General features: G+C 53.8%; 7 protein-coding genes across 7 annotated transcripts; 4 read left to right on the top strand and 3 right to left on the bottom strand.

The window, feature by feature from the left end:
* Positions 1–108: 108 nt before the first annotated feature.
* On the top strand, positions 109–681 carry BO82DRAFT_379147 (NADH dehydrogenase [ubiquinone] 1 alpha subcomplex subunit 1; the record flags this gene model as incomplete). Its single annotated transcript, XM_025637671.1, has 4 exons — positions 109–156; positions 225–321; positions 499–593; positions 661–681. 4 exons carry the CDS (start codon positions 109–111, stop codon positions 679–681), a joined length of 261 nt encoding a protein of 86 aa, XP_025486216.1.
* A 190-nt stretch (positions 682–871) lies between these two features.
* Positions 872–1,999, bottom strand: BO82DRAFT_297259 (arylamine N-acetyltransferase family protein; the record flags this gene model as incomplete). Its single annotated transcript, XM_025631941.1, has 3 exons — positions 872–1,378; positions 1,469–1,514; positions 1,608–1,999. The coding sequence occupies 3 exons, from the start codon at positions 1,997–1,999 to the stop codon at positions 872–874; spliced, it is 945 nt and encodes a 314-aa protein (XP_025486217.1).
* A 214-nt stretch (positions 2,000–2,213) lies between these two features.
* Positions 2,214–3,859, top strand: BO82DRAFT_359539 (RraA family protein). The gene is made up of 4 exons (XM_025636603.1): positions 2,214–2,712; positions 2,793–2,868; positions 2,956–3,371; positions 3,498–3,859. The coding sequence occupies exons 1-4, from the start codon at positions 2,650–2,652 to the stop codon at positions 3,672–3,674; spliced, it is 732 nt and encodes a 243-aa protein (XP_025486218.1). The 5' UTR covers positions 2,214–2,649; the 3' UTR covers positions 3,675–3,859.
* Positions 3,860–3,988: 129 nt separating this feature from the next.
* On the bottom strand, positions 3,989–5,373 carry BO82DRAFT_369725 (3-ketoacyl-coA thiolase peroxisomal A precursor; the record flags this gene model as incomplete). Its single annotated transcript, XM_025637180.1, has 3 exons — positions 3,989–4,787; positions 4,849–5,299; positions 5,364–5,373. 3 exons carry the CDS (start codon positions 5,371–5,373, stop codon positions 3,989–3,991), a joined length of 1,260 nt encoding a protein of 419 aa, XP_025486219.1.
* Positions 5,374–6,609: 1,236 nt separating this feature from the next.
* BO82DRAFT_256726 (uncharacterized protein) lies at positions 6,610–7,140 on the top strand (the record flags this gene model as incomplete). Its single annotated transcript, XM_025630910.1, has 3 exons — positions 6,610–6,778; positions 6,907–6,968; positions 7,066–7,140. Coding segments are annotated over 3 exons (306 nt in total), but the record flags the coding sequence as incomplete, so codon positions are not given.
* A 605-nt stretch (positions 7,141–7,745) lies between these two features.
* BO82DRAFT_297298 (uncharacterized protein) lies at positions 7,746–10,436 on the bottom strand (the record flags this gene model as incomplete). Its single annotated transcript, XM_025631944.1, has 3 exons — positions 7,746–8,673; positions 8,736–9,316; positions 9,378–10,436. The coding sequence occupies 3 exons, from the start codon at positions 10,434–10,436 to the stop codon at positions 7,746–7,748; spliced, it is 2,568 nt and encodes an 855-aa protein (XP_025486221.1).
* BO82DRAFT_359544 (uncharacterized protein) lies at positions 10,380–10,939 on the top strand. The gene has a single exon (XM_025636604.1). The coding sequence runs from the start codon at positions 10,513–10,515 to the stop codon at positions 10,798–10,800; it is 288 nt and encodes a 95-aa protein (XP_025486222.1). The 5' UTR covers positions 10,380–10,512; the 3' UTR covers positions 10,801–10,939.
* The last annotated feature ends 1,412 nt before the right edge of the window (positions 10,940–12,351 follow it).

A 12,351-nucleotide genomic window follows, 5' to 3' on the forward strand; every position in this document is an offset into this window, starting at 1 on the left:
TCGAACCTCCGGCGGGCTTTCAACTTCGCCAGTCAATTCCTCCACGACTTCAATTCCCCCGCGTTTACCCGCTGCGTCTGTCGCTTCACTACACTAGCTCTGCACATCATGGGTGTCCCCTTCGAGGCCTTGCTTCCTTTTGGAATCATCATCGGTGTAGGTTCTGCCAACGGTTGTCCCGCAATTCGTCCTCGCGCTCGATTTGACTGATCATGACGTGACAGTCCCTCACTGCTGGTGCTGGTGGTATCTGGGCTGTGAAGTATTATGCCAACGGCTGGAAGCAGCCGCGTTGGAACCTTGACCTGTGGGATAGAGTAGGTCATCCCCCTTTCTTGCGATTGAATGACCTTGCGCGCTAACAGCAGAGCAGCAAAGTATGTGATCCATCCTCAACGATCCCGTCCCATCCATGATCAACGATTTTCGGAATTTTCACGCATGCGCGATCTACGTCTTGGAGAGGAGCTACAGAGCTAACGATTGACTTCGCCGCAGTGATGGAGAGAGACCAAAGAATGACAGGAATATTCCGAGGTCAATCGGCCAACCCCACAGCCCCCACGGGATTCGAACTCAACAACCCCTGGAAGGTACAGTGCTACTTGCTTTTGATCACCATGTGCGCTCTCCTGTGCAAGTGACTGACCTGTGCTGCAGCTCGAGAAACGGATTTACTAAGGCGATCCCCCGCGCCATGTCTGCAATTTCCTATTTGTGCCTCATTTGTTCGTCCTGCATTAGCTTTGAGAGAAATATCCACGCCTCGGGTTAGAAAGAATTACCTCTTTCTTTATTATCTGTACAATTATTGCCGAGCCAGCGACTTTTCTCGCTGCTACGGTAAAGTCCCAAAAAATGTCTAAACATTCTATTTGATCTGAGAAACCAAGCCGCGAATGCCTTCGATTTCATGCTCTTGAAGGTGCATGTCGAACCATTTGGTCAAAGCCTTGACGCGGTCGTCCTCGCTTTCCAGGGTTTCGACCACCTCCGAATGCCCGGCTACCCTTACCTTCACTGTGTTTCCGGCCAGGACACAGAGCCCTTTAATTCCTTGTCCGCTGTCATCACGCAGCATCCGCGTGCAAACCAGCGTCTGGGTGAACCAGCTCGTTCGCCGCTGACTGGTGGCAAAGTTCATGACCTCGAAATCCTGCGGGAAGAACTCCACCTCGGAGAACGAGTACATGGGCATCCAGGTGCTGTCCCGCGTATAGCGGACCTGGTAAATCCAGACCTTCTGCGTCTGGTCCACGAACTCGGGCAAAGTATCGTAGATGAGCCGCATTTCTGAGGGAGCCACATTCACCCGTGCACTTTCATGCTGCAGCGGCAAGGGGCAGGTAGGCCCGTTATTGCCGAACCCGACGTCCACCTGTCCGATACGAGGGTTAGCAACGTCATGTAGACCTAGAGCCATGTCGGGATGTCATCCGATTTGTGCTCGGGATCTCAGCAGCCATACCGCGTATTTCCCGCCGTGAATGGTCACAATCAGGATCATGTGTCCCCTGTGGTGTAACATTGCGCATGAGTTCTCGGCGTTGGATTCGCAACAGCATGCAACGGGAAACGGCCGCGCCACTTACATGCCTACAAAGAACCAGTTGCGGCTGTCGGTCGATGCATCGGAGGCTGCCGTGTTCACTCGCCCTCCGGTGGGGTAGACCGTGTACCCCAGCGATCGGAGGACATGGTAGAACAGCATGGTATTCTCCATGCAGTAGCCGTCGAGCCGACGGGACACCAGTTTCTCGAAGACGCATGCCGGACGGATGGAGATGGAGTGGTGCGCGGAGTAGTGAAGCCCCGAATTACCCCATGGAATCGAGGTCAGGTGGGCTCGCTGCAGCTCGGTCAAAGTGGCCAGCGGGCATTTTTGGATAGAGTCGCGGACATGTTCCAGTCGACTGCGACCAGGAGTGGCGTTAGGGAGCCCAATGCGCTCCAGGTAGCGCTCTAGCTTATCGGGAGTATACGTTGATGGTGCAGCCATGGTTCGGTCTGGGTTTGAGTTGAGGTCAATTAGATTCGGGGGTCGAGTCAAAGCTTGTGAATGACGGGAGTGTCCGGCAGTTCATCTGGATGGATGATATTGTGGAGAATTACCCGTTTGGGTGCAACTCGGTCACGTTCTTGCCTGCTTCTATAGTATACCAGGAAAACGTCGACCGCCTATATTTACATGTACAGCATATGTAGCTGCACAAGCAAAAGTCATACCTCCAACAAAACATACTCGAACAAATCAACTCACTCCCACCAAGAAGTTCCCTTTGATCCGACTCTCCAATGACTTCTGCTATTCTACAGCTGCCAATGATGTCAATTCTTCGATCCTCGGTTATTCCACCTGCTCGACGACAATCAGCAGCTTGAAGCATCAAGGCCTGCTATCCACCATCGGACTTGATACAGAGCTCGATAGTTCGCTTCGCCATCTATGCAATCCTTCGAGTCTCAATCCCACGCTTCAACCCCTACCAATTAACCCAGAGGCTCTCCACATGAACCTCCCCTGACTCTTCCATTCCCCCGGATTCACCCCGCATCGACTTATCTCACTCCTCCACCTCCACCTCCACCTCCACCACCATCATCATCTCTCTCCCAATCCTCAAACAAAGACACCAACCCACCACCAACATGTCAACAGCCACCACCCTCGAAGAGAAATTGCGCATCCTCCACAGTTACTCTGCCTGCGACGTACGCAACATCTACGCACAATATATCCATCAATCCTTCTAAAACCCCCGCACTCACACTGACCCCCGGCATACAACTAGATCTCCGACGCTCTCCTCAAACTCCAAACCCCAAGTCCCGGAACCCCAGCCCGCGCCGGCCACCTCGCCGACCTAAGTAAGTATCTCCCTCCCTCATACACAACCACCAAACCCCCAACCAACAAAAGAAGCATGGAAGCAAGCTAACCTCCCCCAAACCCAGCCCCCTACCCAAACCCCGCAAACCACCACCAGAACCCTAAGATTATCGCCCCAGCCTCAACCATCAGATTCATCTCCAAACACGCCGAGCATCCCGCAGCGAGCACCAACATCCCAGAAAACACCTTCCCGCCCAACACGCACTGGGTCGACACCGTCGACCGGGACACGATCGTCGTCGTCGACCAGCCACCGACCCAACACTGCGCGGTCGTGGGGGGCATCATGGCGCTGCGCATGAAGCACCTGGGCGTGACGGGGGCGGTGGTGAACGGGCGCGTGCGCGACCTGGCCGAGTTTGCGGAGTGTGGGCTCCCCGTGTGGGCGCGGGGCACGTCGACGGTGGGGAGTGGTGCGGAGGCGAAGGCGGTCGCCCGTAATGTCGCTGTTGATGTGGGTGGGGTGGTTGTTCAGCCTGTATGTTTTCCCTCGTACCCCGGATAAGGTCGGAAAAGAAGAGGAGGGGAGGTGGTGGGGTGGTGGGCTTGGGCTGCGTCTGGCTAATCTGTTGCTGCTGCTGATGTGGGGATGTGGTGAATATAGGGCGATATCATTGTCTGTGATCCCGTGGAAGGCGTGGTGGCTATTCCACGCGATCTGCTCGATGCCGTTCTGGAGACGATGCCGACGTTGGTGGCGATGGATGATCGGGTTAAGGAGGCTGTGGGCCAGGGGGTCAGTGTGTTTGAGGCCTTTAAGCGGTTTCGTGGGAAGATTTAGATCTCGTCTCTGTTGTGGGCATTCGTGGATGGGCACGGGAGTCCATGTGGTTGGGCTTGGAGGTTCTGGGTTTACCACTGCTCCTGTTATCTATACGCAGCTCGATAGAAGTAAACACCTGACCAGTTTCAGATGATACGGATGGAAGCTATTTCATCCCTGAATGGTATTAGACCTGATCCAGAAACTCGAAAATCCAAAACAACGGTGGAGAGCACAAAGGTGAAGAGAAGCCCGCTCTTCATATATTAAGACACAAGGAGAGAAGATTCACATGAAGCCAGCTCATTCTAAATTTTTTCCCCCTTGACCACTTACTCCGCTACCCACACGGCGGCCATACCCATGCCCGTACCAACACACATGCTGGTGACACCGATCTTCTTGTTGGTCCGCTTCAGCTCCGTCAGAAGCGTGCTGACCTGCCGGGATCCAGTGCAGCCGAGCGGGTGCCCGAACGCGATAGCGCCACCCTTGGGGTTGATCTTCTCCTGCGGCAGGCCCAGCTCGTTGACGCACCAGACGCACTGCGAAGCGAAGGCCTCATTGATCTCGTAAATGTCGACATCATCTTTGGTGATGCCTGCCTTCTCAAGCGCCACGGGGATCGCCTTCCACGGGCCGATGCCCATGAGCAGGGGCTTCACACCCACGACGCTGCCGGTGACGTACTTGCCGATGATCTTCTGGCCGAGACGCTCGGCAGTGGACCGCTTCATCAGCAGCACGGCGGCGGCGCCGTCGGAGATCTGCGAGGCGTTGCCGGCGTGGATGGAGCCGTCCTTGGCGAAGGCGGGCCGGATCTTGCCCAGCGATTCGGCGGTGATGCCGTCGCGAATCCCGTCGTCGGCCTTGACGGTGATGGTCTTCTCCTCGTTGGTCTTGGGGTCGGTCCACTTCACCTGCAGCGGGACAATCTCCTCGTTGAAGAGCCCGGCCTGCTGCGCCTTGACCGCCTTCTGGTAGGAGGAGGCAGCAAAGGCGTCCTGCGCCGCACGCGTGATCTTCCGGTCCTTGGCCATCTGCTCCGACAAGACACCCATTGGGACCTTGCAGTTGGCGGACTCCGGGTGGCTCTCCAGGAGCTCGGAGAATTCGGTCACGGCGCCGGGGCTTGATTCGGGATCGGGGTCAGTTCGCTCTCAGGTATTATGAGGAGGGGTGAGACACTTACCCATATTGGGAAGACATGCTCTCAACACCGGCACCAATACCAACCTCAATCATACCGGATCGGATAGCGTTGGCAATGTCAACAATGGCCTGAAGCCCACTGGAGCACTGACGGTTCAAGCTCTTCACAGCCGCGGTCTCGGGGAACCCAGCGACGAGCGCTGCCGCACGGAACTCAGTGGCACCGCCACCAGGGGGCAGAACCGATCCGACAGCGATGTCTTCAACAACGCTGGGGTCGATGTTGCTCCGGTCGATCACCGCCCTGAACACACCTGCCAGCAGGTCGGCGGCGGCGGTATCCTTGAAGCCGCCCTTTCCACCCTTGGTGAGGGCCGTCCGCAGAGCACATGTCACAACAATATCATCGGGGTGCTTCTCCGTGAGGGCTGCGGCGCCTTTCTTGCCTCCGGGACCGAAGTGAGAAGCCACCTGGCTGAGACGTTGCTGGGCTAGTATCCTGCTGTTAGCTTGGAAGTTGTGGGGTGGATTGCGTTGGAGGGGTGTTAAACATACGAGAGGACATAATGACGTCAATCAATGTAGACAGAAGGAGGTAGATAAATATGTCCTGACAGCAAGAGGAGGGGAGGATAATATTTTGACAAAAGCAGGATCAGAAAGAAGATGCAGCAGGCCTCCTTTGGGCTCTTATAAGACGGAAGTCCGGGGAAGAGACAGCGTGGAGAAAGTCATTCAGGTAACTGGAACCCCGGCCTACCAACGCTGTAGTTAACGTTACTGGTTGGCTGTTGAATAATAATAGGTAATCCTGTGAAAGTACCGAGGCTCGGCCGCATTATTGTTAGTCCGTGGAGATGGGTCACGGGATCGCCGAAGCATGGAGATTCATGTGAAGACGGCTGTTGGGGATCCATCCTTGACTGGCCGATGACCAGGCTGATTATCTGCAGCGTCGTCATGAGACCAGCAACAGTATCCCGGTTCTACTTGCATGTGACGGAGTAAGTATCATAGTACTATCGCGGCTGCTGATAAATTCAAGAGCTCTCTACATAAGCTTCTAGATAACATGTCCGTCCTTTCTAGAATGACAGACATCATTACCGCATTTGACGAAAAGTCATGCTGGCCAAAAGCCATTTGTAGCTTAGTATATACATCCAATTAGTCCATCCATATACCAGGCTCTCTCTCCCTCAAGCACAAACAGTACTATAAGCATAAATCCCGAAGGCGGTGAACCACCGAAAGCGGCGAGCTCGGCGCACCGGCGATCCATCATTTTCTGCCAGCCAATCGCCCGATAACCTATCCAGCCCAGCCCACGAAAATAAGCCTTGCGCCTCAACTCACCCGCCGAACAAACCGACCAAGAACTAATCCTCCAATCCTTCAGCCCTCACACCACAACAAACACACCACCCAGCAATCCCAATGCGCCTCCCCCGACTCCTCCCGACCTCACTCCTACGACCAGCTATCTCAACAGCTCGTCCCCTCCCCCTCCAATGCCTCCCTTTCACCCATAACCCCATTATCCGCCCGGCGATGGCCACCCTCTCCACGCCGCCCCAAGTACGTCTCTCATCGCACCCCCTCTTCAAGTACCAAGCTCAAAACTAACACCGCAAAGCAATCCCCAACAATCCGCACCTTCAGCACCACATATCCCAAACCCACCGCCTCCCCCTTCCGCCTAACCAGCACTCCAAGCCCTAAGAACCCCCCTCCTCCTCCGCCCTCGACCGACGAAATCCCCGCCGAACCCGAACCCGGCCATGACCCGAACACAAATGCCTACTCCAGCCCCTACAAGCCGAAGCGCCAATGGCCCCCGGACATGTCGAAACTCTCGCCGAAGCACCAGTTCCGGCTCGAGCGCAAGTACCGGCGGCGCGCGGCGCTGAAGTACGCCCGGCCCAAGTGGACCAAGTTCACGAAGTTGGTGCAGTGGTTTAGTATTGGGTGTAAGTTCTTTCTCCCCTGGGAGAAGATGGCGGTTGGTGGGATGGGGAAAAAAGGGGCTGGGACTGGGACCGCTGGGCACGGCTGTGATGAATGGTTTGCTAACCTGGGTTTCGTATGTGTGTGACAGTTGTGCTCATTTATGCCATGTTGTTTATGGAGTGGGATGAGAAGGGGAGTCCGTTTGATGAGGTAAGGCTTATTTGCAGCCCTCCCCCCTCTTTGTTCTGCTTGCTAGTGCTCTGGGCAACTGGTTGTGGAGTTTGGACTGGGCTGATACGTTGTATAGGTTCGGAAGGCTGTCTTTGGAGGGTTGAAGGAGGCGTTCTCCACGCCTGCGCCGCCGAGGCCTGTGAGGGAGGCCGCCGCTGAGAAAGATCGAGAGTAGGTGGTTCTAGTAGTCATGGCTATGCAGCGGTTGGTATACATAGAGCAAGGATAGAACAAACTCCAAGATGGATGGGGAACAAGGTCTAGGACCCGCATACTGTATATTACCTTGTCCATGTACAAGAAAGATAGAATAATGACATCCAAGAAGACCTGAAGTACAAGACTGTTGGTTGTGAAAGGTGCGCAGCCCTAGCGCGTCTGTCCAACAGGAGAAAACGATTGATCTGCCTGACCATGCTCGCAAGAAACGAAAACAAAAAAAAAAGAACGTCAGATAATTTCCCAGTCAGGTCTGTGGCCCTGTTGCCGTCGTCAAGTCATTTCGCCGTGGCCGTCATGGAACGGACAAATGCACCCAAAACACCTTAGAAAATGCCAGCGCCTTCCAATCCCAGATACTCCGCATTCGTCAGAAACAATGATGGGACAAGAAAAGTAATGAAATCAAGCAGTGTTGGACCTTCCAGCACCGATTGCATAAGCAGGCCCTGCCAGGCTAAAAATACTAGTCTTAGCAAAGGTGCTATGTCTAGTCAGGGTAGCATGTGGCCAACACCGATCGCGAAACAGTAAGGTCTATAGCCAATTGCCAATGCCATTGCTCTGAGGCACTCCGGTACTGGCAGGGACGTCCAGCGCCAGTTCCAGCTTGGGAGGCTCGTCCAGAAGACCCTTCTTAGGGCTTCCACCTGCTGCCTTGACCGGCGATTTGGATGGTGACCGAATCTCCGGGCGAGGAGGTCCTTCACGAACAGGCAAGTGCGGCCACTCATCATCGATTGCCGCGGCAACCCATGTACGGAGACAATCGTGCACAGAGGAATAAAACTTCTCCTTGCAAGTCCTCAAAGTACCGCCCATGACCTTTTCGAACCCCGAAGCTCGGAGCTCAGCACGCAGTTGATTTCTCTCCTGGGTAGTGGGCAAAGACGCCACGATTCCGTTCAGTAGATCTAGATGAGCCGCCAGATAATTGGTAGCATCCCATTCGACACCGCCAACGTAGGGAGCAGCTGGCACCGGCGGCCGAGGGACTGGGAAGTGTCGCTCTCGGTATGTTGCTGATGAAGGGGTTTCATCCTTCGGGGTCGGGATCACATTCAGATGATGCAAGAAAATCCAGAAAACTTCTTTGCTCACATTCGTAACCTCTTTACACCAGACTCGGTAAGGACGTGACTGGTAAATGTTCGCAATAAAAGTCAGCGGTTGGTTTTCTTCGGATGGCGAAGGGTCACGCAGGTACGAGAGGATCCGCGAGGCGCGGTCAGCGGCCATCTCATCCGAGGATACAGCCGAAAGCTGAGTGAAAATCAAGTTGATGATAATGCCTCGGGTGGTAAATTCACTGGGTCCTTTCTTCTCCTCGTCAAAGAGCATCTTGAGCAAGGCTGGAAAGAGTTCTCCTTCAATTTTGGAGAGGTGCTCGAGTGCGATAGAGGTAGTGCAGAGAGCTTTGAGACATAGCAAAGTCTCGTGAAGTAAATTATCCTCGTGTTCCTCTCTGTGGAAGGATTAGCACTGCAATCTGAATATTTGCCTTACAAATCCGGATGTACTACTCACCTCCACTCGACTTTCATGATGCGATAAAGTAGCTGGACTATCTCGTCCATGCCACCATCTGCAATGAACGCGTCAACCCAGCTGACAGTCTCATTGCGCAAAAGAATTCGAAGCTTGTGTACTTTGCCAATCTCTACCATCTCCGGTTTCTGAATCTCCCTTAAATAGTGGACAAAGTCTGATGGGTCAGTAGCTGTGTCGGGCGCTGTCGCGGAAAGCGAGGTGGTGGAAGCGTTGGGCGTCAAGAGTTTAGAGAAGCCCGCGGGCAAAGAGTAATCGGCGGATTTGGGACGACGGTAGAAGCTTCCACTGTCCGGGCGCTTCTTGGGCGACGAGCTGCCTTTAGAGAAGCTGAAACCACGACTCCTGGATCGGGATCGGGAACCTTTGCTATCGTAGTTCTGTCTTTCTTCCTTGTGCTCCTTCCTGCGTCCCCGGCGACCGGTACTGTCATTCGCACTGCTGCTAGCAGTATGTGGGGTCGTGTTCTCCGTTCGATCTTTCAAGATGAAATCAGCCTTGATGTTGGTGTCCAGAGATCGCATTTTATCTCGCATGTTGTGAGGAATGTTCCGCGCATCCTGTCCCAATAATTAGAGCTGCCTTGCTTGAGTGGGAGTGCCCAACTACAGGGAAGCTCACCAGTAATTTCTCGAATTCTGAGTCGAGTTCCTTCGGGTTTAGGCGTTTCCGCAACTCAGCCTCCTGTTCCTTAGCATTCAAGGCGGATATAGCGGCCTGAACACGAGAGACCTTTGGGCTCTGCTCTCGCGCAAATTCAGCTTTCTCGCCCTTCTCTGGCCGTGATAATGCTCGAGGCCTTCCGAATCGCTTGGATGGGGATGATCCCGCTGTGTCCGTCGTCGCCGTCTTGTCGGAAGATAGGGCCTGTAAAGGGGCCAGGACTTCCTTCATTTTGCGGCTTCCAGCGAGGTAGTCTGATTTCGGTCGCGGTTTGAGTTCAGTTCGTAAAGTGCGAGGGGTGGGAGATGGCTGCTGATCGTAGTCACAGAGATTACTTTGATGTGTCGGTCCATATGCCCTGGGTGTACATGGAGTTGTCTCCTCTTGCATGGTTCTACGCTTGTTCTGTGTTGGAGACAGTGCAGCTTGGTCGGGGTACAAGGGCGGCACAAACTGGTCCCAGGCGGGTGAGGGCATGCCGTCAACTAAATCCGATGGGCTTCGATTCTCCTTATCCCTCGCAGTCTTGGTACCCTCCGTCTTGTTTCCGCGTTGCGACCTTCTCAGGATAGCAGAGAGGCTGTTGGCCGACTTAGCCTTCTTTGGCCTCAGGTTCTGTGCGTCAACATCCAGGGCTTCCTCCGGCTTGGGCTCTTTTCGCTCCATGTAGCTCTTGAGAGACTTTAGGGAGACCGCACTCTTGGTCTTCTTGTGCAGCGTATTCTTCCCTTGCTTCTCCGGCGATCTCTGGGCTGAGCCTATGTCTGCCGAGTCCCGGTTTGGGGCAATTTCCGTGAGTGGTTGTTGGTTGAATGACGCATAGGCCCCATCACTAGGCGGTGTAGTGGAACCGTCGGAAGACTGGCTTCCATAAGAAGCCTTGGAGGGGAGGGCGTCATCCGCCGAGGAGTTCCGTTTGTGGGATTTCGGGGACAAGAATGCTCGGAAGACTGAGGGCCTGGAAGGACTTCGGGTGGCGTCGTCAAAGATGCTGGGGGATTCTACAGTGGGTGCCATTTCGAAGAATTGCCCTTCTGCCTGGAGCTGACTTGATAAATCGCGGATCTGGTTAGTATGGATGTGGAGTAGGGGGATGGAGAAGGACGGAGTAGTTAGGCATAAATTACTCACGGTGCAGTTGCCCCAGCACAATGAGACAAAGGATCACCAGCGACGCGGAATGACGGCGATGACGAAGAGAAGACGAGGGAAAGTCTTAAGCGAAATGAGACAGCAGCGACATGCAGCTCAAGGTAACAACAGACATCGAAGAAGATCCAGGAATTGCGAAATATCTATCAAGGAAGCGAAGACGAAGATCAAACCAGACACGACAAGGAAGAGGGAGAGGAAGACGCGTGAAGGCAGCGCCCGCTGTTAGACTGTGACTAGCAGTGACAGCCAGCACCCATAGACACGACAAGAGCAGACGGGGGGGCAACACACACACACACACACACACCGGAACGAACGCCAACCTCAGGTGGGTGGGCCGGGCATTTGAAGACTTCCAAGGCTCGGGGACAAGGCAAGAAGAACGAGCATGCTTCCTCCACTGTCTAACCTAATCGGCATATGGGCAATGGAGCCCATACGCCATAGCCAAACGGCTGGAGATGAACTGCGCCGCGCATGAAGCGGAGGGTGTAAACATGCTGCGGGCGGCGGGGTTGTCCCGGGCAACCAGCCTGTTTTCGGCCGGTCGCGCCGCCGGAAGTTGATGGATGCGATAGATTGATATCAACCTCTTCCATCACCTGCCTGATCGCCTGCAGATTACGAGGATGACGATGCTGCTGATGCTGCTGATACTACTGATACTGCTGCTGCCCGACCATTTTCATCATGAGGCCTGGATTTCTAATCTGAAAACGATGTCATAGTGGAGGAAGTGATGGCATCTGTCATAATTCTCAGACGGCTGATCTGCCAGTTGCCCGGGATCCATGATGTTATTGGGGGGGCTGGCAAAATTCCATATGATATGATATGATAACTACCTAGATTTGATTACAGAGTACTCTGTACTTGTGACAGTTCGGATCATTGCCACAATAGGGTGGAGGATCTAGTCAATAAGGTAGAAACTGGGTCTCGGAAATACGAGTAGGAAGGGAAAACAATGGTGACATTCTATCTGAGACGTCAAAAAATAAATTAATGACGGCGTAGCTCTAAGGCTGGCTAGTCGTAGTTTAGTACGGAGTACTTTGTTATTCAATGAGGTAAGTAGTGCACGTAGTGCAAGGTACCCTGTACACTCTGTCCTATAGTTCCAAGATAGTTTTCTGGGTGGCCCAATCAATAATCCCTCACAAGGGCTAATTATCATCGCGGGGAAAGGCGGCGCCTGAGGCGGGAAGGCTGCAAGGGAGCCCAGCCGTACCTTGGATTCCTTAGGCCCCTTAGTGACAATCAGGACAAACAATGGCCTGCTTTTCCTTACTCATGTACAGTAAGTTAACTTACTCCGTACATTCTCATCAACAACAACCTTCTTTATAATCGGTCTCTTCCCCTCTTCCCGCTTATCAGTTTGATCAGTGTACTTCTTGGTTACCTTCATCATTCTTACCCATTCTCCTCTACCACTAACTACACCTATGACTAACCTAAATCATAAGCCAAGCCAGGTTCAATGTTGCCTAGAAATGCCATCGCATTTAGTAAGAAGCAAAGGCTTGGCCACCACTTCACCGCGAACAGCCTCCAGTGGGATGCCGCATGCCGTCATGCCTCCAAAATTCTCTTCTTTCCTTCCTCTCTCTTCCCTCCACCACTTTCACCTCATACCTTGAGCTAGCGTTCGAACACTGGTCGCCAAAATAAATCCACCAACACACATTCTGCTCGCTGTCTTGCCAGCTTTATACTTCCGACGCACAGGAAGTGATCTGGCCGGTTTGTCGTTCTCGTTCCATGTGTGTCACTG

The sequence above is a fragment of the Aspergillus uvarum genome (genome assembly GCF_003184745.1).
Source record: "Aspergillus uvarum CBS 121591 unplaced genomic scaffold BO82scaffold_97, whole genome shotgun sequence".
In the NCBI taxonomy this organism is placed as follows: domain Eukaryota; kingdom Fungi; phylum Ascomycota; class Eurotiomycetes; order Eurotiales; family Aspergillaceae; genus Aspergillus; species Aspergillus uvarum.

Bases quoted from the DNA above. Each gene is read 5' to 3' on its own strand.
- BO82DRAFT_359544 (XM_025636604.1), top strand. From the start codon at position 10,513: ATGGAGAAGGACGGAGTAGTTAGGCATAAATTACTCACGGTGCAGTTG.
- BO82DRAFT_359539 (XM_025636603.1), top strand. From the start codon at position 2,650: ATGTCAACAGCCACCACCCTCGAAGAGAAATTGCGCATCCTCCACAGT. The intron at 2,713-2,792 runs GTACGCAACATC...GCATACAACTAG, and splicing joins ACAGTTACTCTGCCTGCGAC to ATCTCCGACGCTCTCCTCAA. The intron at 3,372-3,497 runs GTATGTTTTCCC...TGGTGAATATAG, and splicing joins GTGGGGTGGTTGTTCAGCCT to GGCGATATCATTGTCTGTGA.